At 40.4% G+C, this 26,486-nt stretch overlaps 1 protein-coding gene across 1 annotated transcript in view; it reads left to right on the top strand.

Annotated features, from left to right (window-relative positions):
* LOC126455591 (glyceraldehyde-3-phosphate dehydrogenase 2-like) overlaps nt 1–26,486 on the top strand; it is a 100,425-nt gene that overhangs the window by 57,797 nt on the left and 16,142 nt on the right. The window contains exons 4-6 of the mRNA XM_050091348.1: nt 3,518–3,633; nt 8,424–8,678; nt 24,628–24,788. Of these exons, the coding sequence (XP_049947305.1) occupies nt 3,518–3,633; nt 8,424–8,678; nt 24,628–24,788 (532 nt within the window). The remainder of the gene's footprint in view (nt 1–3,517; nt 3,634–8,423; nt 8,679–24,627; nt 24,789–26,486) is intronic.

The raw sequence follows: 26,486 nt of genomic DNA, 5'->3' as shown, positions 1-26,486 counted from the left end.
TGCTGGGCAGCGAGACAACTGTGCTCCACCAGAGTCATGGGTTCAAGACTGGGATGCAGCTGCTATCTGCACTAAGTCCTTCACAGAACTGCTGATCTGCTGTCCATGCCTGCCAACTTCGATGCTGAGAAGGACTCTGTACTATAACAACAGCTGCTAGCCGACTACTGCCCAAGGACATGAGTTGTACCCCATGCACAGATTCGTGTCCCAAAACAGTTGCATGAGAGGACTTTAGGGCCTATCACAGCAAAACATGATGTGATGCTGATGTTAATGCCCATGGTCTGCAAGAGGCTGCTAGCCTTAGTAGCACAAGGTGCCAGCCCATCAGCACCAAGTTGAAGCCACCACCAGTTGATTGGTCCCAAGCAGTCAGTGACGAGGGGCATGCCTGAGATCAATAACATTCTTTGTAGCTGTCGACAGTGTTTGCCCACAGACACCCTTGTCTCTGTCACCACCCCTCTGATACTGGACAGTGGTGTCAGGAGGGCTGTCATCACTGCAATTGGCAGCAGAGCAGGCCACCCCACACTGCATCGTCTGACACACAGCCTGCAATATTGCTGTTGGGATGAGTAAAACTAGTTTTTTGCTATTATGTGGTGATAGTAATGTGGTCAAAGTTTAGAGGATGTCAATAAAATTCTTCTAGGTTTGTGAGTGTATTGTCAAATTATCAGTATGTAAAACTACCGATGTTATGGTCACTGTTGCGTGTGACCTTCAGGGTGTTTTTGTTTACTGCTGAATGAGGAAACTTGGTTTCCTATATACCTGCAGACCTGGCTGTTATCTAATTCTGATAGGCCATTAAGAATGAAGGGAAGGGATGTTAGAAGTTCTTTATTGGTATTTCTATTATTTCTTTTCATTGGTGGAAACCCAGCGTTTTGATTGGTGGAAATCGACAAATGGCAAACTAGGGGATAGTTGTGACATGGCATTGTTTTCCTGCTTTTTAGAGCTGAGGCATGCCGGCACTCTACGTACCTGTGGCCAGTGCAGTCTCCCGTGTGCCTGTGTGTATTGCTTCATGTGAGCTGTCGTCCCGTAGCGGTGTTATTGCTGGCAGCCAAGATGTTGGAAGTCAGTACCAGTCTTATCTGTTCATGTTGGCAGGTTGCTTGGCTCTTTCTATTGCCTCTCTAATCGTCCTGATAGTAAGAGGCTGTTTCACCAGTATGTGAGCTTCATGAAAATCAATCTGTTTGCTTCCTGGTGTTCTGCCACTGCTGACTTGACGTGTTGTCTTAGTTGGATATATCTTTTCGTATTCAGATATCCATGTTCTGATGGGTTGCCCTGTCTCGCCTACATAGTGGCCGATTTCATTAACTCCAGCAGCATGTAGTTTGTCAACTGCATCTTTCGTGTTGCAAAGTGCTCAGCGGACAGTTTTGCCCACCTGTTCAGTGACACCTTGAACATACAGTAATAGAGCTATGTTTTTGGCTTCCTTCTGCCCTCCTCTATTGCAGTCATTCTTTGTCACCATAGTTTTATCTATTAGTTTCATTCCATAACCATTGGGTCGGTAGTTTTACAGATTGGCAGTTGGACAATGTGGTCACAAACCCAGAAGAATTTTATTGACTGTAACAATGGCTGCAGAAAACTAGGTTTATATCTGGGGGATGTAATACCACGGGGGTGACCTTTACAAAACCATAGGAGCTGGTTGACTTATCATGGTTTAAGGGGAATGCTAGAGATGAGTGTTTGGTGCCTATGTGTTGTACTCAATGTAATTTGCTTGTGCACTCTGCTCCTTGTGCTGTATCAGTGGGAGTGATTTGCTTTATATGTAATTGTTTTGGGTGCACAACTAAACTGTTTAGGGAGTCCAGGTGGCTCTTGATAGGCAGAATAAATGCGTTGATAGAGTACTCTGCAACGACCTGTTATGTCTTTGTTAATTTTGTTATTTCTCTGTTTTTGAGTCCTGAAAAAGAATTAAGTTCAAGGCAGAGGCAAAGTCAGAGACACAAGATGTCACCAGTGAGGAGGCTTTGCAGTCTTCAGTGAATCAGGTAGCTCAGCTGAGAGTCCTTGTTGAGATCTGAGGTTCTAGGGGTGAATCCGGCTGTTACTAACCTTGGTTTCTCCCTTCTCTGGCAGGGTGTCTGAGAACATGGTAGGGTTTGCAGATCACCTTGAGTCACTGGCTAACTTTCAGGGTTGGTAAGATAAGCAGCTGTTGCAGATTGTGAAGCTACATTTGATGGGGCAAGTGAAGGTGCACATAAATGTTATGTAATGCAGAGACTTTTGATCAATTGAGATTGGGGCTGGAACAACTGTACAGGTAGAAGAATAGTGCACTTCTTTCAGAAACAGTTGGGTACTGTGTTCAGAAGGTATAATGAGAGTGGAGGATTTCACAGATAGGATGATAAAGTTTAATGTTAACACACAAGCTATTGCAGAGTGATGAGATGAAAAAAATTGTGCTGCAGGTGGCTGAGCAGTAAACACTCAATGCTTTGTAACAGGTTTGGCACCAGAGATGTCTAGGAGACTATGTACTGGGACAAGATCTCCATGCTGGGATTGGGTTAGTGCTGGAATACAAGGAAATTGATAGATCGACAGAGGTGAGGGGATCGAAGACATTTATTTGCATTGAATATAAAGCATTTTAATTGTGATTGAACAGGACATACATGGAATCACTGCTACCAGCCACAAAGGAGTGAATGGATTAGTGGAGATGGTCAGCAGTTTGATGAGAATGATAGTAGTGGAGGTGTAGCTCACTGACAAGGATGTAGGGATGGTGATAGAGGTGGTCTTGGGAGAAGCAACGTAGCAGAGAACCCAATCATTAAATTAATTTTCTTACTACAACCAGCAATTCTGCCTTTTATAAATCATACAAAACAGGTGCACCTTTCCTCACAGACTCCAGCACCCATGTGTCACATGACTAGTCTATGCCCCTACCACCTGACTCCCCTTCATTCCTAGCTAGCAGTCTGGTTACCTCCCTCTGACAATCCATCCTCCTGCCTCCCTCTCCCTTGACCCACCATTCCAACACAATCCCCACACTGAATCCACCTGCCAAACTGTGATCACATTGATATGAATACTATGGCAGCACTTACATTTTACAAAACACATGGTACTTTTTATTACCTGGATATTCAAATTTTTATCTTCTTCTCAGAACAGTAACAACACAAAAACTCCATTTACCTGCTTCACAGATTGATGGAATATTGAAGGAAACTACATTGGGATGGCAGGAAAAAGCATCAAGTACATTATTGGCAAGAATGTATTGTATGTGAATTCAAAACTGGGACTGATGCCAGAAAAGAAAAAGGTCCATGAAAAGGGTTACATGAAATTTTTCTGTTGCTTCTGTGAGTTTTCCAGGAATACCTGCAAATAATTCTGTTATAATTTATGTCCCATTCACTGAAAAATTCTTTTGCAACTACGTAATTATAAAACAAAAATTAGTAAAGAAATTGTATTCATGTATAACACATTACTTTTGTTGCAGGCCAAACTATAAAAGTTTCCAATGAGAAGGATCCCAAATCCATTCCGTGGGGTGCAAACAGTGTGGTATATGTAGTTGAAAGTACTGGTGTATTCACCACAATAGAGAAAGCTAGTGTAAGTTATCATTTTTAAAAAATGTTGAAAAAAATCTTGTCATACCTCTGTTATGTACTCTTGGGAACTTAATTTTCTTTCATTACATTTAGTCTTGTCATCCCATGCCAAGTGGCCTAGAGGTTACCACGTGAGCATCATGGATTTTGCTGAAATTTTATGTGAACATTTGCACATGTAAGTTTTAGTTTCTCCGATATAATACTTGCAAAGACATTGTTATTTTTTGACCCCATAACGCAGCTTTCAGTGGTGCACCTCTGAGTTTTCAGCAACTTTGAGATATAGTATCTCTGGCCATATATTCTTGAAACAAACAAAACTTAAGTCATCTTTTACAAATATTTGCACTCTTAAGCAAAAAAAAAAAAAAAAAAGGCAAAGTTGGCTGAAAAAATAGACACTTGAAGAAAAAAAATCCTGGAAGGATTGTGGAATGAATTTGAACTTTGCTCATAACTCACCAATACAAGGTCTTAAAAACAAAATTTCATTTCATAATGCTTTGTATTAGTTTATAAATTGAGAGCAAAGTTGACAATTTTTGTAAAAGCACCAAAAATAGGTATTTTTTAGCTCACTTTTATAACGAGTTTTCTGCAGACTGCTTTAACCCATTTTCATTAGAAAGAATGAAAAGGTGGGGGTGCATTGAAAATGTGTCCATATTCCATTCGTTGGTACTAAAATTAAATCTGACTTATGTTCTACAATTGCTTAGTACTCTCTGGGAAAGGTAATATCAAACGTCCTGATGACTGGGAACTGAGTGGGAGTCGGAAGAACTTAAATTTTTTTTTAAAAAAAGTGTCTTAACTCATGACTCATCATGGCATATTTCAACCTGTTTTTCTACTATAACAACTACAGAATCAAACTGGTTATAGACTTCAAAATTTAACTGTGCATTACGAAAGCACTGGAGATCATGGTAGTAAAACTGTTGCATAGCAGCTGGAACACACGTTTATAAATTGCATTCAAGTTGTACTCCATTGTCAGTTGTGTAGATTTTGCTGAATTTCATAGCTGTCTGCATGGTTTTTTATGTGCTAATTTAATTCTGGTCTAAAGTAAATGTATTATGTGTTCACATAATTTGTGGTTATGTCGAAAATTAGTGTACTGATGAAAAGTTGTGTAAATGTGTTATGATCTATGGTTGCTTAACTACTGCTGGTTTCTTTTAAAGTGGGAAGACCAGAATACCCACTCCCATATGACTGATGTCTGATAGCTGTGCAACGGCAGCCATAGGTGGGTATTTTGCCGCAGGTTCCTAAATGTGATGATACATTATTGTCAGTGTCGGAGGCCAATTTCTTATAGGAGCTCAGGCTCATATTTCATTCAAGATACTTGAATTTTTTATGAATTTCATTAATTTGCTGCTGAATGCCATGAGGAAATCTGTGCTGCTAGCCAGATAATGTGGCTGAATATTGGAATAACTGCAATAATGTCCTGTTGTGGAACCCAGCTTTTGTCTGTCATTGATAGCAAGTAAAATGTATTTGCTGAGCTATGTATCTTCTTCACTACTGTCGTTAATTTTGTCTAGAAAAGATGACTCATCATTTGAAGCTCTGCTGACCCAACATTCGAAACTCTGCTGACCCAAATTGCTTCATCATCTGGCAAAAAAATGGTGATTTTTCTCTAGTTCCTGCTGGAGATGCCCATGTTCTATTTCTTCTTTGCCAATGAAAGTAAATTTCATGCAGTTTTCCCAGTTGATGAAACAGCAATTCAAGTCAGCAGAGTTCCAAATGATGCATCATCTTTTGTGGCCAAAATTAGTGACAGTAGTGAAGGAAATACCAGGTGATCAAAAAGTCAGTATAAATTTGAAAACTTAATAAACCACGGAATAATGTAGATAGAGAGGTAAAAATTGACACACATGCTTAGAATGACATGGGGTTTTATTAGAACAAAAAAAAAAAAACAAAAGTTCACAAAATGTCTGACAGATGGAGCTGGACAGCAAAACTGGTACCGTGATGGGTGAGAGGTACGCCGATGTGTTACAGAATCGCATCATCCCCAGCCTGGCTGATAAACGCCTGCTGGAATGTACAATGTTTATGCAGGATGGCACTCGACCCCACATTGCTAGACGCGTGAAAGATCTCTTGCGCTCTTCGTTTGGTGATGATCGTGTGCTCGGCCGCCACTATTGTCATGCTTGGCCTCCCAGGTCCCCAGACCTCAGTCCGTGCGATTATTGGCTTTGGGGTTACCTGAAGTCGCAAGTGTATCGTGATCGACCGACATCTCTAGGGACGCTGAAAGACAACATCCGACGCGAATGCCTCACCATAACTCCGGACATGCTTTACAGTGCTGTTCACAACATTATTCCTCGACTACAGCTATTGTTGAGGAATGATCGTGGACATATTGAGCATTTCCTGTAAAGAACACCATCTTTGCTTTGTCTTACTTTCTTATGCTAATTAGTACTATTTTGATCAGATGAAGTGCCATCTATATATATATATTGTTCTAATAAAACCCCATGTCATTCCAAGCATGTGTGTCAATTTGTACCTCTCTATCTACATTATTCCGTGATTTATTCAGTTTTCAAATTCATACTGACTTTTTGATCACCCGGTACATTGTCGGACCTCCCCCCCCCTCCCCCCCTAAGGACAGTATGCTGCTTGCGCTTATGAAAAAGAGTAGTGGATTGGGAATATTTCTGAGACATTGCTGAGCAGAAGGATGCTTTAATAAGCTTTATGCACCCACGTGGCCCACTAAATTCATTTACTTGGCCATCAAGGAGTGACAAGTGCTGGGTTCCGGAACAGCATGTTATTGCAGTTATTCCAGCACCATAAGTGACATCCTGTGGTTGGCAGTATAGTTTATCTTGTGACATTCCACAGCAGATTAATGAAACCTGTAAAAAATACAAAAGAGACATCTCCTGGTTTTGGCCTATGACCCTTTAATGTGTCACCAGACTTGCAAACTTGTGGCAAAGAATATTCTCTACAGCATGAATCCTTTCCAAAAAAATTCTCTATTGCATGAATTTTTCCAAAAAATGGCAGGCAGACTGCTATGAAATTCACCAAAATTTATGCAGTTGACAATTGTGTAAAACTAGAAGGCAGTTTTTACAATGGTGTTGCAGCTGCTATACAACAATTTTACTACCATGATCTCCAGTGCATTTTTAATGCACAGTTAAATATTGAAGTCTGTAACCAGTTTGATTCTGTAGTTATAATAGCAGAAAAACAGGTTGAAATATGCAATGATGAGTCATGACAAAAGACAATTTTCTATTAAGTTCTTCTGAGTCCACCTCAGTTCCTAGTTATAAGGACGTTTGATATAACCTTTCCCAGAGGGTACTAAACAGTTGTAGAACATAATAAAAGTCGGATTTAATTTGAGTGCCAATGAACAGAACATGGACACATTTTCAATGCACCTCCACCTTTTCATTCTTTTCTGGGTCTTATATGCTCACATTGCAAGACCAGATCTAGTTTTTAGGTGGATTAGAAAATTGTCTTCTTAATGAAAATGGGTTAAAGGAGTCTGCAGATAACTCATTATAAAAGTGAGATAAAAAAAATACCTATTTTTGGTGTTTTTACAAAAATGGTCAACTTTGCTCTGTTTGTAAACTAATACAAAGCAGTAGAAAATGAAATTTTGTTTCTAAGACCTTGTATTGGTAAGCTATGTGCAAAATCAGAGGTTCCTTCCGCAATCCTTTCAGGGATATAAACAGCTAAAGGGATATAAACAGCTAAACCTCACATTTTTTTCAAGTGTCTATTTTTTTTTTAGCCAACTTCACTTCAAATATCAAATTATCTACTTGAAAATTGCTTAAGAAATCTATTTTTGCTTAAGAATGCAAAAAGTTGTGAATGATGGCCAGGTTTTTTTATGTACAAAATATTGCCACAGAAATATGTCTCAAAGTTGCTGAAAACTCAAGGGTGTAACATTGAAAGCTGCACTTACGAGTTCAAACAAATGGGACTATCTCTGCAATTATTATATTATCAAAGTAAAACATTGCCTATGCTCATTGGAAAAACAAAATTTCAGAAAGATCTTTGACAGTCATGTTGGAACTTCTTCTGAAATACACGACTTGGCATGGGATAGCCATCTGTATGACATTTAATCTGTAACCATATCATCTAACAAACTGACATTAAATTCTCTTTTTGATGACTTTCAATTTTATGCCATTGATTTGGAAGCTGGAAATAGTACAACCTCTAGTTTTAATCAACACAGAATCATTAGCAGAATACCTGAAACCATCTCAATTATAGAGATTTTCTCCCTTTACAAGCTTTTCAAAAATCTAATTGTAATATTAAAAGAAGTTACGGGTGGCTAATTTTATGTCCTATAAGAACTCAGGTGTAGAGAGCTCTAATAATAGCCTCACAATCTTGAAGGTAACTGTGAAAGTCCAGTCATTTAAAAAGCAACAACTGTGTCTTGTCTCCAAAGGATCCAGATTTAAATAATTTCAAGTTTTCATTTTAACTTTAATGTGTTTCTCATCATGTGTAACTCTGTATTGTTATATTTCTGTCATACTCTTATTATCAGTCTCATTCTTTTTGTTTAGAGGCATCATTTATCTTTTCTGTAGTCAGTTTGAAATTTTTCATTGTGTGTAATTTGTGAAATATGTCACTCTCTCTCTTTGTGTTTAACATATTTAATGGCCCAGAAGCCATTGAAGTCCCTTCAAAATAAATGTAAGTAATATATCTATATTTTCTGGACTTATGTAGCTTCACCTGGAAGGAGGCGCTAAGAAGGTCGTAATCTCTGCTCCCAGTGCGGATGCACCAATGTTTGTGTGTGGTGTCAATTTGGATATGTACGATAGCAGTATGAACGTAGTGTCAAATGCTTCTTGCACTACAAATTGCCTTGCTCCTTTAGCAAAGGTTGTCCATGACAATTTTGAAATTATAGAAGGTCTGATGACAACAGTTCATGCCACCACAGCAACACAGAAGACAGTTGATGGACCATCGGGAAAGGTAAGTAGAAAGAAAAATTCGGCTTATTCTTTTTCCATTATGTGTGCTATGTATGGTCACATGGATGATGATAGTAGTAATGATTGTCAACAAATGTGGTTAGTATTAACAATAACAAAATACAGAAAGGCTATTTTGACGGGATCTGGGTAAAATAAGCACGTTATCAAAAATTACGAGATATATGTTTGGAGAGTTTTAATTTCTCCTTTGGAAGGAAATATGATCTGATACATAATGTAATTGTCAAACTTCACACAATGTTTTTCATAGTTTCAAGACACATTCTTGCAAAAAAGGATTGCATTTGGTTTGCATTATGAGTGGTATTTAAAGTGAAGTTTCTCTTCGTCAGCTGTAAAACCTTTGGCTTTGCATATATTTGCTTAAGATGTTTCTGTTACGAATTTGGTATGTGACAGAAAGATATGTGTTTGTGAGAGACATAGCAAAAGCTATTGCTAAACAGATCATTGCACAAAAATAACTGTCTAGTAAATAGTACAGATCCCATTTCACTTACTTCAATTAAATTTAAAAAATGCTAGTTACCGTATATACTCGAATAATCCGCGCATGTTTTTTCCCGAATTTTAGGACGAAAAACTGGGGTGTGCGGTTTATTTGAAACATTGTTGGTACTGCTCCGCCACCAACAATACATCCCATTATACTATTGCATTGTTGCGGCCTCAGTCTGTGACGCATCAGTAGCACATTAGGAGTGAAGTATTAACGTCTTCAAACTTGTTAATTTTGGCTAAAAGTTCTCGTTATCACTCGTACACTGCTAAAGACAAAGTGAAAATTATTGAAGAAGCCGAGAATATTGGAAATCCTGCAGCAGGAAGAAAGTACGATGTGAGTGAGAGTTGCATTCGTGACTGGCGAAAAAATAAAATGCAGCTTCAAGAAGCGAAAAGTAATCGCCGGGCATTTCGCGGCCAAAAAGCGAAGCATCCGGACCTCGAGAAAAGGCTCTGCGATTATGTAGATGAGAAGCGACAATACGGATGCGCGGTGACCAGTGAAATGTGCCAACTTAAAGCATTGTCTCTAGCAAAAGAACTAGGCATTACCAGTTCCAAAGCTAGCCGGGGCTGGCTATCGAGATTTTTCAACCGAAATGGTTTAGGATTTCGGAGGAAAACTACTATCGCTCAACGGCTTCCAGGCGATAACGAGGAAAAAATAGTGAATTTTCATCGTTATGTGATAAATCTGCGCCGTAAACAGCCCTATATATTATCGCAAATTGGTAATGCGGATCAAACGCAAGTCTATTTTGAGATGGCGCTCGACAGCACAGTGAACAGGAAAGGAGAATGTAGCATCATGATACGAACTGGCGGCAGTGAGAAACAAAGATGTACAGTGATGTGTGTAACTGGTGATGGACGAAATCTACCACCTTACGTGATATTTAAAAGGAAAACTATTCCGAAAATATCAGTAAAAGGCATACCGGTATTAGTGAGAGCAAATCCGAAAGGGTGGATGGACAATGAACTTATGATTGATAGGGTGACACATGTTTGCCAACGTCGTCCTGGTGCGTTACTGAATTTACGCAACACTGGGGTGGGCGGATTATTCAAGTATATACGGTAATTATAATTAATCATAGTCATTAGCTATATTTGTTGCAGAAAGCATGTTAACAAAATTTGAATTGGAAGATTGATGTATTTTACACCATAGTGCCTCTGAGTTATAAGGTTAATTATGAGAGTGAATTAATTTTTTTTACTACAATCAGTGCAAGCTTAATTTCAATATAAACAATAAACATACCCTAATTTTGTGCAACAAGCACTGTAAGTTAGGAAAAGTTTAACAGCTAGGTGTTTGCAGAAGAATGTCTTACAGGTTTAAAATAATTTCATTATTGTGCTGTAGTAATAAATCAATAACAACTTAAAAGAAATTGACATCTGTAGACCTACAGAAAATTAAGCAAGACATTGTTTACACTTATTTACTGACAATCTGGGGGGCTGGCTCTCAGTATCATAATAATAACTTTCTCACTGTGCTCAATTGCATACAAATGTAAATGCAGCATATCAAACAGGTATAATAACATGGACCATGACACTTAAGCAAGTAGCTGTGTTTTGCTATGGAAGGAGGGTGGTAATGCTTGTGATAAATCACAATCTGATGTTTAGTTACAGGAATGAAGTTCGGGAGTCTCTTATGTGTATCTTGTAGTGGTGATTGGGAAAATTGCCATGATGGAAGTGTGTCTTTGACAATCATTTTTCTTCATATACACTGTCTTCATGACATAGAATATCCTGTATCCCTTTTACTTTCAGATACCCATCAAAATGATAACAGTAGTCTCACCCCCCCCCCCCCCCCCCCCCCCCCCAATCCCATGGACCTTCCGTTGGTGGGGAGGATTGCATGCGTCAGCGATACAGATAGCCATACCGAAGGTCCAACCACAACGGAGGGGTATCTGTTGAGAGGCCAGACAAACGTGTGGTTCCTGAAGAGGGGCAGCAGCCTTTTCAGTAGTTGCAGGGGCAACAGTCTGGATGATTGACTGATCTGGCCTTGTAACACTAACCAAAACGGCCTTACTGTGCTGGTACTGCGAACGGCTGAAAGCAAGGGGAAACTACGGCCGTAATTTTTCCCGAGGGCATGCAGCTTTACTGTATGATTAAATGATGATGGCGTCCTCTTGGGTAAAATATTCCAGAAGTAAAATAGTCCCCCATTCAGATCTCTGGGCGGGGACTACTCAAGAGGACATCGTTATCAGGAGAAAGAAAACTGGCGTTCTACGGATCGGAGCGTGGAATGTCAGATCCCTTAATCGAGCAGGTAGGTAAGAAAATTTAAAAAGGGAAATGGATAGGTTAAAGTTAGATATAGTGGGAATTAGTGAAGTTCGGTGGCAGGAGGAACAAGACTTTTGGTCAAGTGAATACAGGGTTATAAATACAAAATCAAATAGGGTAATGCAGGAATAGATTTAATAATGAATAAAAATATAGGAGTGTGGGTAAGCTACTACAAACAGCATAGTGAACGCATTATTGTGGTCAAGATAGATACGAAGCCCATGCCTACTACAATAGTACAAGTTTATATGCCAACTAGCTCTGCAGATGATGAAGAAATCGATGAAATGTATAATAAGATAAAAGAAATTATTCAGGTAGTGAAGGGAGATGAAAATTTAAGTTATGGGTGACTGGATTTCGAGAGTAGGAAAAGGGAGAGAAGGAAACATAGTAAGTGAATATGGATTGGGGGTAAGAAATAAAAGAGGAAGCCGTCTGGTAGAATTTTGCCCAGAGCACAACATAATCATAACTAACACGTGGTTCACGAATCATAAAAGAAGGTTTTATACATGGAAGAATCCTGGAGATACTAGAAGGTATCAGATAGATTATATAATGGTAAGACAGAGATTTAGGAACCAGGTTTTAAATTGTAAGAAATTTCCAGGGGTGGATGTGGGCTCTGACCACAATCTATTGGTTATGAACTGTAGATTAAAACTGAAGAAACTGCAAAAAGGTGGCAATTTAAGGAGATGGGACCTGAATAAACTGAAAGCACCAGAGGTTGTACAGAGTTTCAGGGAGAGCATAAGGGAAAAATTTACAGGAATGGGGGAAAGAAATAGAGTAGAAGAAGAGTGGGTAGCTCTGAGGGTTGAAGGAGTGAAGACAGCAGAGGATCAAGTAGGTAAAAAGACGAGGGCTAGTAGAAATCCTTGGGTAACAGAAGAAATATTGAATTTAATTGATGAAAGGAGAAAATATAAAAATGCAGTAAATGAAGCAGGCAAAAGGGAATACAAACGTCTCAAAAATGAGATCGACAGAAAGTGCAAAATGGCTAAGCAGGGATGGCTAGAGGAAAAATGTAAGGATGTAGAGTCTTATCTCACTACGGGTAAGATAGATACTGCTTACAGGAAAATTAAAGAGACCTTTGGAGAAAAAAGAGCCACTTGTATGAATATCAAGAGCACAGATGGAAACCCCTTTCTAAGCAAAGAAGGGAAAGCAGAAAGGTGGAATGAGTGTATAGAGGGTCTACACAAGAGTGATGTACTTGAGGACAATATTATGGAAATGGAAGAGGATGTAGATGAAGATGAAATGGGAGATACGAAACTGCGTAAGAGTTTGACAGAGCACTGAAAGACCTGTGTCGAAACAATGCCCCCGGAGTAGACAACATTCCGTTAGAACTACTGACGGCCTTGGGAGAGCCAGACCTGACAAAACTCTACCATCTGGTGAGCAAGATGTATGAGACAGGCGAAATATGCTCAGACTTCAAGAAGAATATAATAATTCCAATCCCAAAGAAAGCAGGTGTTGACAAATGTGAATATTACCGAACTATCAGTTTAATAAGTCACAGCTGCAAAATACTAATGCAAATTCTTTACAGATGAATGGACAAACTGGTAGAAGCCGACCTCGGGGAAGATCAGTTTGGATTCCGTAGAAATGTTGGAACACGTGAGGCAATACTGACCCTACGACTTATCTTAGAAAATAGATTAAGGAAAGGCAAACCTACTTTTCTCACATTTGTAGTCTTAGAGAAAGCTTTTGACAATGTTGACTGGAATACTCTCTTTCAAATTCTGAAGGTGGCAGGGGTAAAATACAGGTAGCAAAAGGCTATTTACAATTTGTACAGAAACCAAATGGCAGTTATAAGAGTCGAGGGACATGAAAGGGAAGCAGTGGTTGGGAAAGGAGTGAGACAGGGTTGTAGCCTCTCCCCGATGTTATTCAATCTGTATATTGAGCAAGCAGTAAAGGAAACAAAAGAAAAATTCGGAGTAGGTATTAAAATCCACGGAGAAGAAATAAAAACTTTGAGGTTTGCCGATGACATTGTAATTCTGTCAGAGACAGCAAAGGACTTGGAAGAGCAGTTGAATGGAATGGACAGTGTCTTGAAAGGAGGATATAAGATGAACATCAGCAAAAGCAAAATGAGGATAATGGAATTTAGTCGAATTAAGTCGGGTGATGCTGAGGGAATCACATTAGGAAATAAAACACTTAAAGTAGTAAAGGAGTTTTGCTATTTGGGGAGCAAAATAACTGATGATGGTTGAAGTAGAGAGGATATAAAATGTAGACTGGCAATGGCAAGGAAAGCGTTTCTGAAGAAGAGAAATTTGTTAACATCGAGTATAGATTTAAGTGTCTGGAAGTCATTTCTGAAAGTATTTGTATGGAAGTGAAACATGGACGATAACCAGTTTGGACAAGAAGAGAATAGAAGCTTTCAAAATGTGGTGCTACAGAAGAATGCTGAAGATTAGATGGGTAGATCACATAACTAATGAGGAGGTATTGAATAGAATTGGGGAGAAAAGGAGTTTGTGGCGCAACTTGACAAGAAGAAGGGACCGGTTGGTAGGACATGTTCTGAGGCATCAAGGGATCACATATTTAGCATTGGAGGGCAGCGTGGAGGGTAAAAATTGTAAAGGGAGACCAAGTGATGAATACACTAAGCAGATTCAAAAGGATGTAGGTTGTCGTAAGTACTGGGAGATGAAGAAGCTTGCACAGAATATAGTAGCATGGAGAGCTGCATCAAACCAGTCTCAGGACTGAAGACCACCACAACAACAACAACAACAACAACAATAACAACAGTCTTACATATTGAGAGAGGAATAGATTAAAAATTTCTGTTGACCAATGTTGAAGGTAGTTTTACATTGACATTCTTTTATTTTTTCTGATTTGACATGTTCCTTCTCAGGCAAGCTTTATTAATAAAGTTGGACATACTTGTGCTGTAACTAAACAACCATTGGTGTACTAGATACTAATAACATGAAAGAAATATATGTGGATGCACTTTCTTTTTTGGATGTCTTGTAGATAGTTTGCAGGTCATCTCCCACGCATTGTCTGTAGGGATGGGTTTCTTATCATACTGACTGAAGTACTTTTCACCATTTTAATTCATGAATAATATAATTTTTAATACAAATCTTATCTGAAGAACTGAACTTCTGAGTACGTCAAAAACATATTATTGGCTAAAACCTCATACAGTCTAACTGAGCTGCAGTTGCTGCACTTCGTGCTTATTTATAACCTAGCTGTTTGCGCCACAACTTCTTGAAGAATACAGCTCTTTAATTACTATAGTATCCTAGTTAAAACATAAGTGTCAGCAAAAGTATACATTTTTCGGAAACTTCTGTTTCAGTGGTACAAAAGGATAGTATTAAATCAATTTCAAATTTCTATTTGAAGCTTTGAAATTCTAAAATTTCTTTTGTAAACAATATTTTTGAAAGAAATATTTTTTGATTAAAATAAGTTACTCTTCCATCAGTTCATACCAAAATATTTCCATTAAAGTATGTGACAGTGTATCTTCTATTTCCAACATGATTCTTCTGGAAAACCTGGAAATCTCAGGGAATTCTGCATTTGTAATGTATTATTGAGATAGAACTTTTGAGTTTTACAGATCAAAAATTTTAAAATATTTGATATCTCTGTGTGTAAATTATATAAATATTATTCTGAATAAATTATCAATGTTTAAAGCCTGTGACCAAACGACTGCTGGTGGCTCGTATATAGCTCAGCTGAGAGGACAGAAAAGTCATTGCGGTATGCTGCCCCCATCTCAATCTGGTTCCTGCCTCTTCCTTTCACCTTTAATTTTATAGGAGCTTCTTGACACCACCCTCCTCCTCAACACCCAGAATTCTCAAATTTTTTTTTTCCCAAGTTTTAGCAGCCACTCTGAATTGCTTGTTTGCAGAAATTCTGCCTTTTCAGAGCCACAAGGGCTGAACAATGCATCAACAAACAGGCAGGCAAAAAAGATAAAGAAAACAATTGTCACTTGTTCAGGCATGAGTTGTATACAATTAGGAAAAGGTGTTTTCCTTCTGTCTGATAAAACCTAAACAAGTTTTGAAATTCAGACCTCATTCTGTGAACTTAAAAGCACTTCTAGATGTCCCTTCAACTGTCAAACTCATGTCTCATTTTAGACATTGGCAGAAGTTTCAAAAGTTCCTGTGCATCTGTAGTGTGTAAGCATTCTCTGCACTGTTTATTGCTTTTATAGTTCGTTATTGCTTGCTGCAGTCTGCCTAGTCGGAAAACTAGGCATCAGGCATTCATAGGTAGCCAATTTTTTTGAAGGTACAAAGTTACTCCTAAGGAACGTACTACGATAATTGAAGTTATGGCTCCAAGCCTACAATGCAAGCCTTATCTCATTTCCCACACTGTTCCTACAGTGAAAGCCTTATCTCACCTCCCACACTTCTGTAATTCATTCTCTTCCAAAATATTCTAAAAACAGTGACAAAGTTGTAATACATGAACATTTTTGTTCCAAACAACTGGTTTATTCCACTTTGAATTAAAATCACATATCCATACTTTTTCTGAGCACACTCACACTACAATTAAAACACTCCCCCCGATACAGAACTAGTCTTGAGCTTTGAAACTCTAAATGATCACCATGCGCCAATCTGTACATCTTAGAATGTGAGACATCCCCATCAGCAGTGTTCTTGTGCTGTAGCAAAGAAGCGTAAGGATAGATTCAATCCTTAAAGTATAGGCTCAATATCTGTACCAAATATACCAAATTGCAAATATACAATTATAATAGTGTATGGGTGGCACGAGAGATGAACACTGTTGGGTGGAGTGTGCAGAGACTAGATTGCCAACAGGTGCAGTGTCGCCGAAAGCTATATGTGTTTACTTTTTAATTGTGCCTTTCTGCAACTTGATACATATTCTTTACGGTAAGTAGGAATCTGTCTTCCTACATGGTTGATATTCCTACCTGGAGTTTCCATAATTTGATTTTTTCCGATCAGCTTTCTTGCATCTTAAACCCTGTGAAGTTTTCCATTGTCACTTGTCTCTATAGCATTACTCTTCTCTGTGTCCACTCTTTCTCTTCCTTCCCATGTTTATTCACCGCCATCCAAACTGCTTCTACTTCCAAGCCACACAGTATCAATGCTTATCTGGCAGATTTTTGATGCATCATCAAATGCCCCAGATTCTTTCCCCTGATAGTTATAATTGCATTTATTTCTATTGATCCCACTTCATCCCTCATCATGACATACTTCAGAGTTTTTCTTTCCACACCTACCCGTGCCACATGAACTTTTGATCCTCAACCTAACCCATCCCTCCCTCTCACTCTCTTCGCTTATCGCGACACACTCACTCCCACGCCTCATCGTTCCTTTTCACCTATGTTTCTGTATGTTTTTAATGTATTTGTGCATATTTTTATGTACCTGTGCATATTTTTGTGTATCTATGTGTGTTTCTGCAAGACTTTGTGTATTTTTATGCATCCTTATGAATATAATAGAGGGAAACATTCCACGTGGGAAAATTATATCTAAAAACAAAGATGATGAGACTTACCAAACAAAAGCGCTGGCAGGTCGATAGACACACAAACACAAACGTACACACAAAATTCGAGCTTTTGCAACCCCTGGTTGCTTCGTCAGGAAAGAGGGAAGGAGAGGGAAAGATTAAAAGATGTGGGTTTTAAGGGAGAGGGTAAGGAGTCATTCCAATCCCGGGAGCGGAAAGACTTACCTTAGGGGGAAAAAAGGACAGGTATACACTCGCACTCACGCACATATCCATCCACACATACAGACACAAGCAGACATATCTAAAAGACAAAGAGTTTGGGCAGAGATGTCAGTCGAGGCAGAAGTGTAGAGGCAAAGAAGTTGTTGAAAGACAGGTGAGGTATGAGTGGCGGCAACTTGAAATTAGCGGAGATTGAGGCCTGGTGGATAACGGGAAGAGAGGATATATTGAAGGGCAAGTTCCCATCTCCGGAGTTCGGATAGGTTGGTGTTGGTGGGAAGTATCCAGATAACCCGGACTGTGTAACACTGTGCCAACATGTGCTGGCTGTGCACCAAGGCATGTTTAGCCACAGGGTGATCCTCATTACCAACAAACACTGTCTGCCTGTGTCCATTCATGCGAATGGACAGTTTGTTGCTGGTCATTCCCACATAGAACGCTTCACTGTGTAGGCAGGTCAGTTGGTAAATCACGTGGGTGCTTTCACACGAGGCTCTGCCTTTGATCGTGTACACCTTCCGGGTTACAGGACTGGAGTAGGTGGTGGTGGGAGGGTGCGTGGGACAGGTTTTACACCGGGGGCGGTTACAAGGGTAGGAGCCAGAGGGTAGGGAAGGTGGTTTGGGGATTTCATAGGGATGAACTAAGAGGTTACGAAGGTTAGGTGGACGGCGGAGACACTCTTGGTGGAGTGGGGAGGATTTCATGATGGATGGATCTCATTTCAGGGCAGGGTTTGAGGAAGTCGTATCCCTGCTGGAGAGCCACATTCAGAGTCTGATCCAGTCCCGGAAAGTACCCTGTCACAAGTGGGGCACTTTTGGGGTTCTTCTGTGGGAGGTTCTGGGTTTGAAGGGATGAGGAAGTGGCTCTGGTTATTTGCTTCTGTACCAGGTTGGGAGGGTAGTTACGGGATGCGAAAGCTGTTTTCAGGTTGTTGGTGTAATGGTTCAGGGATTCCGGACTGGAGCAGATTCGTTTGCCACGAAGACCTAGGCTGTAGGGAACGGACCGTTTGATGTGGAATGGGTGGCAGCTGTCATAATGGAGGTACTGTTGCTTGTTGGTGGGTTTGATGTGGACGGACGTGTGAAGCTGGCCATTGGACAGATGGAGGTCAATGTCAATGAAAGTGGCATGAGATTTAGAGTAGGACCAGGTGAATCTGATGGAAACAAAGGAGTTGAGGTTGGAGAGGAAATTGTGGAGTTCTTCTTCACTGTGAGTCCAGATCATGAAGATGTCATCAATAAATCTGTACCACAGAAGAACCCCAAAAGTGCCCCACTTGTGACAGGGTACTTTCCGGGACTGGATCAGACTCTGAATGTGGCTTTCCAGCAGGGATAAGACTTCCTCAAACCCTGCCCTGAAATGGGATCCATCCATCATGAAATCCTCCCCACTCCACCAAGAGTGTCTTTCCGCCGTCCACCTAATCTTCGTAACCTCTTAGTTCATCCCTATGAAATCCCCAAACCACCTTCCCTACCCTCTGGCTCCTACCCTTGTAACCGCCCCCCGGTGTAAAACCTGTCCCATGCACCCTCCCACCACCACCTACTCCAGTCCTGTAACCCGGAAGGTGTACATGATCAAAGGCAGAGCCACGTGTGAAAGCACCCACGTGATTTACCAACTGACCTGCCTACACTGTGAAGCAATCTATGTGGGAATGACCAGCAACAAACTGTCCATTCGCATGAATGGACACAGGCAGACAGTGTTTGCTGGTAATGAGGATCACCCTGTGGCTAAACATGCCTTGGTGCACAGCCAGCACATCTTGGCACAGTGTTACATCGTCCGGGTTATCTGGTTACTTCCCACTAACACCAACCTGTCAGAACTCCAGAGATGGGAACTTGCCCTTCAATATATCCTCTCTTCCTGTTATCCACCAGGCCTCAATCTCCGCTAATTTCAAGTTGCCGCCACTCATACCTCACCTGTCTTTCAACAACATCTTTGCCTCTTTACTTTCACCTCGATTGACATCTCTGCCCAAACTCTTTGCCTTTACAAATGTCTGCTTGTGTCTGTGTATGTGCGGATGGATGTGTGTGTGTGTGTGTGTGTGTGTGTGTGTGTGTGCGCGCGAGTGTATACCTGTCCTTTTTTCCCCCTAAGGTAAGCCTTTCTGCTCCCGGAATTGGAATGACTCCTTACCCTCTCCCTTAAAACCCACATCCTTTCATCTTTCCCTCTCCTTCCCTCTTTCCTGATGAAGCAACCAGGGGTTGCGAAAGCTCGAATTTTGTGTGTATGTTTGTGTTTGTTTGTGTGTCTATCGACCTGCCAGCACTTTTGTTTGGTAAGTCTCATCATCTTTGTTTTTAGATATATTTTATGCATCTTTATGCGTTTCTTTGCTTATCCAGCACATCTCACAACCATCAACACCTATTTTGCTCATTTCTGCATCATACCCATTTTGTTTACCTTGTTCTTGCCACAATGGACCCTTACTCCATATTTCTCCTTCAGTTCAGCAAAGTATTTCTTTTCTTATCTAAAACCCAGTCCCACATCTTGTTTCTCAAATGCTGCCTAAACCATGGAATCCCCCCCTCCCCCCAAACGGCCTAACTGTAAAGCTTCCTTTCTCTAGATCTCACCCCTCTGTTTGCAATGACATACACCTTTTCAGATTCTGCGAATCCCTGGCTCTAAAAAACTGGTACTGCAAAAATGCATCTCCATGGCACAGGCATCCCAGAACCATCTCTGCTCCCTGTGCAAGATACGACTACTCTGCAAGCTCTGCTCCATACCTACATCTCTGAAATTGAATTCCTTGCTCTCCAGCACCTGGAGGAGCATTCTAGACACCACCTCCATAAGTAATCCAATCTACTGACATCCTACGGCCGCCTCAGAGCACCACTATCCAGCACGTCATACCCACAGTGTTCCTCCTCGTCCACCCCTCGTAGCAGCTAAACACTGCCTAGCTGACCTTTCCAACTTGCCACATTCCCCAAAACTCCCTACCAACCCTCCACCAAATCCAAAACATTCCTGTAACACTGTTGTTAACCTTTCCACCAAAACACTCAGCCCCACAGAAGTTTCAGTCCTGTCCAAAGGCTCCGCTTTAGCTCTACACCCAAATTTAACCATAATGGACTTGTAAAAGACCTACTCTCCTCCTGATCCCTGCAATGGATGCACTTCTTTGTCGCTAGTCCCTCCAACTAAAACCACTCTAATTCCAACAATGAACCCTGCCTCTTCTAGTTCATACCACCATCCAACCATGATCCACTCCACTTCCACCTGGTCAGCTTCCAGGAATTCCTTACTGGGAACTTAGCCTCACCATTGTTCCCCATGTCCCTTTCTCGGAACACCAACCTTTCAATAGAAGAAAGAACAGCCATACACAACCTTGAAACAAATCCTAACGTAATCACCTACCTGCGCACAAAGGTTCCATCACTGTTACCATGAATTGCAGTGACTACCTAGCAGAAGGCCTCCAGCACTTACTTGACTCCCCCACCTGTAAACTCTGCCAGAGTGATCCCATCCTGGAAATCCAACACAAACTCCAATCCATAGTTAAAGGCTTAGGCCCTTCCCAGAACACCTCACCTGAATGCATTCCCCTCCTCACTCCTATGACGCCTTGCACACCCATCTTCTACATGCTCCACAACACCCAACAATCCTGGATGCCCCATTGTGTCTGGTTGTAGAGTGCCCACTGGAAGAATTTTGGTCCTCATTGACCAATACTTCCAATCAATTGCTCATAATCTAGCCTCCCACGTCAAAGACACAAACCACTTCCTTCACCGACTCTCCACCATCCCCATCCCTTTGCCTCCTGGATCCCTACTCGTCGCTGTTGATGCCTCCTCCCTATACACCAACATCCCTCGTGCCCATGGTGTTACCATTATTGAACACTACCTTTCCCAACGTCCTTCACACTCCAAACCCACTACCTCATTCCTCATACACCTTACTAACTTTATCCTAACACACAACTACTTCTTATTTGAAGGGAAGGTATGCAAGACCCGAAGCACGGCCATTGGCACCCACATGGCACCCTTCAGTGCCAACCTTTCTATGGGCCATCTAGAGAAGACCTTCCTAGCCTCTCAAAACACCAAACCCCTAGCCTGGTTCAGGTTCATTGACGATATCTCCATGATCTGGACTCAGGGCCAAGACACCCTATCTTCATTCCTTCGCAACCTCAACATCTCTCCCATCCCCTTCAAGTGGTCCTCCTCAAACCAGCCTACCACGTTCCTCTCTGATGGCTCCATCTGCACACCTGTCCACATCAAACCCACCAACCACCAACAGTACTTGCATTTTGACAGCTGCCATCCCTTTCACACCGAAAAATCCCTCCCATGTAGCCTGGCTGCTTTGGGATGGCATATCTGCAGTGACAAAAACTCCCTTGCTCAGTATGCTGAGGGTCTCACCAAGGCCTTCACAGACAGGCACTATCCCTCATACTTGGTTCGCAAACAGATCTCCCATGCCATTTCCCCTCACACCCCCAATCCTCCCACCATCCCCAAGAACCAGCCACAAAGGAATGTCCCCTTCATCACCCAGTATCATCCCAGACTGGAACAACCGAATCACATGCTTAGCCAAGATCTTGATTACCTATCATTGTGCCCTGAAATGAGGGTGATCCTAACCAACATACTTTCCACCCCTCCTAAAGTGGTGTTCCATCACCCACCCAACCTCCACAACATTCTAGTCCATCCCAACGGAAGACCTAGAGGCAAAACTTGCTCAATCCGCCCACCCAGCAGTTCCTATTCCAGTCCTGTCACAGGGGCCGGGCCACCTGTGAAACCAGCCGTGTCAATTACCAGCTCTGCTGCAATCATTGCACAGCTTTTTATATTGGCATGACTACCAATCAGCTGTCCACCAGGACGAATTGGCTGCTGCCAAACTATGGCCAAGAGCGAAGAAGATCAGCCTGTGGGATTGCATGCATCTGAGCATAACACACTTGATTTCAATGGCTGCTTCACTACCTGAGCCAACTGGATTCTTCCCTCCACCACCAGGTTTTCTGAACTGGCTGACAAGAGTTATCCTTACAACACATTCTCCACTCTCATAATTATCCCAGCCTCAACCTGCAGCACTGTCCTCACACCCTCCACCCAACAATATCTGCCCCCTCTGTCCTATCATCTCATCTCCCATGCTTTTTATTTGCAGCCCTCTGCCACTGCCAATGCAAATGCATCTACTCGTCTTTCCCTCCTTCTCCCCCCCTCCGTGCCTCACAACCTGCTGATGCTGTGCCTGTTGGCAGTCTAGTCTCTACACACTCCACCAGACAGCGTTCATCTCTCTCCCACGCATACGCTGTTGTCCCTTCCCCTCCAGATTGCTGTTTGCACCCTACGTGATGTTGCAATCCTGGAGTTGGTGGTCGTGTGTGCGAGAGGTGCGCATGCCTGTGTGTGTGTGTGTGTGTGTGTGTGTGTGTGTGTGTGTGTGTGTGTGTGTTTTACTGATGGAGGCTGTGACCAAAATTTATATGTAAGTGTCTTTTAATTTTGCCGGTGTTTAACTTGATGTCCCTTCTTTACAGTAAGTATCAATGTCTCTTTTCCTATATTGTTCATAAATAGGTTATTCTGTTTGCAGGCCAGTCTGTCATGTGTGATGTAGGTGATTGCTGTGACTGGCCAAATTTTGTTTCTTGAAGTCTGGTCCCGTTGTACTTATTTCATCTGACTTGCAAGACTGTTCCTGTTGAGGCCCCTATTGATATAGGTCTTCCTACTTCCACGTAAGTGTTAAAAAATATTGTTTAACCATTTATCTCCTATTGGGTGCATTCTTTATCCACTAGTTTTCACCGTATTCCCTCGTGATTTTTTTTAAATCACCTGCAGACAATTTGGTATCCACAAAGATAAAATAACTAATTACACTTGATGTGAAGCATATATTAGTTCTTACTCAGCTATGGTGTAAATACTGCCGTGTATATTGAGGACCATATTTATATGAACTCTACTATATGAATTATATGAATATACAGAATCATTTTATCACTTGTTGTATCAGCACTACAGTTACATGCCTGTATAGAAGAATGACTGTGAAAGAAATCATTCCTCAGTACTCTGTAGTTGTCTCTGATTATGCCTTCAAATTGTGTTTCTTTGACATACTCAGCATTTCTTTGACATACTCAGCATTTGTGACTCGTAGTTTCATGCAGTCTTCTTGACATGTCACATACGCTGAGCATCAAGTTAGAGCCTTTTGTTTACTGTCCAACTGGTATTCCCTGCTGTGTACTGGGTTCACTACTGTGTACTGCTCAGATGATATTTATGACACGTGTATCTCCGATTTTTGTTTTAATTTCCTACTGGAGGGACTGTCAGCTTCCTGGTGGATTGCCTTGACTGAACATCTGATTCAACGTGGGCTATGTTTAGTAAGGACTTGACCTTGTTCTGACAAGTAGGCTCTATCAGCAATCTTGATTTTCTGTTGTTACATTCTTATTTACCGAGTTCAAATAAATTAAAAAGTATGGATAACAGGCTGGGACGTTGGTGTCTGGCTGGTTTGGATTTCACATTTAGATAATTCATGCAGTTATCAAACTCAGAGAACGATAAAGCAGTAGCAGAAATATCCAGAACAGTTCTTTCAACACTATCATTGTTGATATCTTGTGTGACTAAATAATAAACATTACATTTAGCTTCTCAATTGAAAGCAGTGAGAAATGATGTCAAAGAATATTTGTTTAGTGCTGTGCTATACTCACTTTATAACGGAAACTGTCGTGGTCCATCAGACAAAAAATTTTGATGTGTCTGTACTATATTGCAAATCTCTTATCAAATTCCAGTATGGTCAACAGTGAGATTTATAGATTCAATGAAAGTGGAAGTGTTAGACTAAAGATGTACATGTGAGATGAATTGTTAGATTTCTATCGTGGTGAACTTAAAATAAATGTGAGGACTGATTTGGGACAAATTGAGTACTGAAAGTCAGATTCGTTTGTTAAAAGAATTCTCTTGGCCATGTGGAATGTACTTCCAGAATGAATAAGAACATTCACAATCTAAAATATGTGTGAAGAAATGTCTCAACTAAGTTTTCCCTAATCACTAAACTACTTACTTTCACCTAGCTTCCAAGATCTCCAGACATAGCAACATTATATTCCATACTGTATATTGTTAGCAATACACAAAAAATGAGAAAATTCCCAAAAATTATATGAATAATTTTAATTTTAGTGGGGCTAGTAAATTACACTATGATTTGTTTATTGTTATTTACAGTTATGGCGTGATGGTCGGGGAGCTGGTCAGAATATCATCCCAGCTGCTACTGGAGCAGCCAAAGCTGTCACTAAAGTTATCCCATCATTAGTTGGGTGCCTGACTGGAATGGCTTTCCGTGTCCCTGTACCTGATGTGTCAGTAGTTGATCTCACATGCAGGTATGTTATAAAGAGTAATGTTCAATTTCTGATCAAATCTTTTTACTAATTGAAATTCTAAGCATTGACAAATAGAAATGCATAAACAACTGAAGTCAAAGCTGCAAATGTGCTATTGAAAAGTGAATAATAACCTCTAATTTGGCAAAGATGTTCTTAACAGTGTACTGGGTGTTCACTAGATGATAGTATCATGTAGATGTGTAAACACTGACAAAAACATTGCTTGAGTGCCACACTAGTAACTTGCACAACGGATGCTCAATTTTATCTGATTCCTATGTACTGAAGTTACGAAACTCATTTGGAATTCATTGCAAAGTGTAGGTCAAGTATAGTTAACGCATATTTGGCATGGCAGCAAATCTGTGGATGGTGTCAGAATTTCAAAAATTGTGTGACACTGGTGGTTGAAGCTCCTTGTACAGCTCAACTTGTGACGAACCTGGCCATATATCAGTTTGTAGTTCCTCCGTGGCAGTGATCACAGTGAAAAACTGTAAATATGGGTGGCTGCAGCACTATCTACATCCAGTAATGTGGTCTACACACGTTTGGCTTCACGGGTTGTACTTCATAAACGTCAGACTTCCTCATTGAATTAGTTATGACCAGTCCATGTTTTAATTACCTAGTTAAGACCCATTTACCAGGTGTGCGCATAATGCACCTTCTAATTATATGACAATAACAGTCTCACTCAGATGAAGAGTACATGTGACACTTTTATTAAAGTTAATAGCAATCCGTGTTAATTGTCCTACATCACTGTCCATCTTCTGATTCGGAATTACACATCATTGCAATCATTACATTATTACAGTTCAGATTGACGTTGGTTCCACTTGAAATCTAGGCAATGAGTGTCTTTCGTATTCAGGTTCACCAGCATACGTTATTAACAGTTCTAATTCACAGTCTGGTTTCATATTAAGTTAAACACATTATTGCACAAATACATTATGGCTGTTTTGACTAACACAGGGTCAATGTTCAAAATCTTGGAACAGACTTGAGTTCAAAATGGCTTTAGGCCAAGTGTTCATATAACTTTGTAAAAATGGATACTAAAAGTTTCACATTGTTAACTACATAATTTAGATAATTAGAACTATCTCAAATTAATTGAATATTGCAGAAAAATTGGTTTTGGTCTGAGCTTCATAGTGATAAAAGTTTAGACTGTGATAAGCCTTCTTGATGACAAAACTGTAAAAACAGCTAAATAAACAATACCATACACAAAAGTGGTAATTATCTGGAAACTAATTGTGTGCTGACGTTCCTAACATATTTTGGAAACTAGCTACATGAATACTTTATGCATTTCTATGAGTTATTTTCCTAACTGTATCAGTAATGTAGTAATTAAATCTGTTTACATGTCAGCAGTGTCTCTGTAATAAGAAATAATTACTGTCAGTTAATTGAACTGAGCTTTATTTATTTATTTATTGTCCTCTGAATCAATACTGTACATGACATGCACATGGTGATGAACATACATACATTTGATGTTGGACATTATGATAATTTACTGGCATGAAGTTATATGCTGAAAGTTTACACAAAAATGAGTTTGCATACCTATTTTCTGAGCATGAACACACAAATTACATAGTCACACTTTGTATTTTAGTGCTGTATTCCTCTCACACATATACACAACAGTACCTGGTTGGATATTCTTTCTGCACT

This window comes from Schistocerca serialis, chromosome 2 (genome assembly GCF_023864345.2).
Source record: "Schistocerca serialis cubense isolate TAMUIC-IGC-003099 chromosome 2, iqSchSeri2.2, whole genome shotgun sequence".
NCBI lineage: Eukaryota > Metazoa > Arthropoda > Insecta > Orthoptera > Acrididae > Schistocerca > Schistocerca serialis.
The sequence above is the reverse complement of the archived record's forward strand: the minus strand, read 5'-3'. Positions and strand labels throughout refer to the sequence as shown.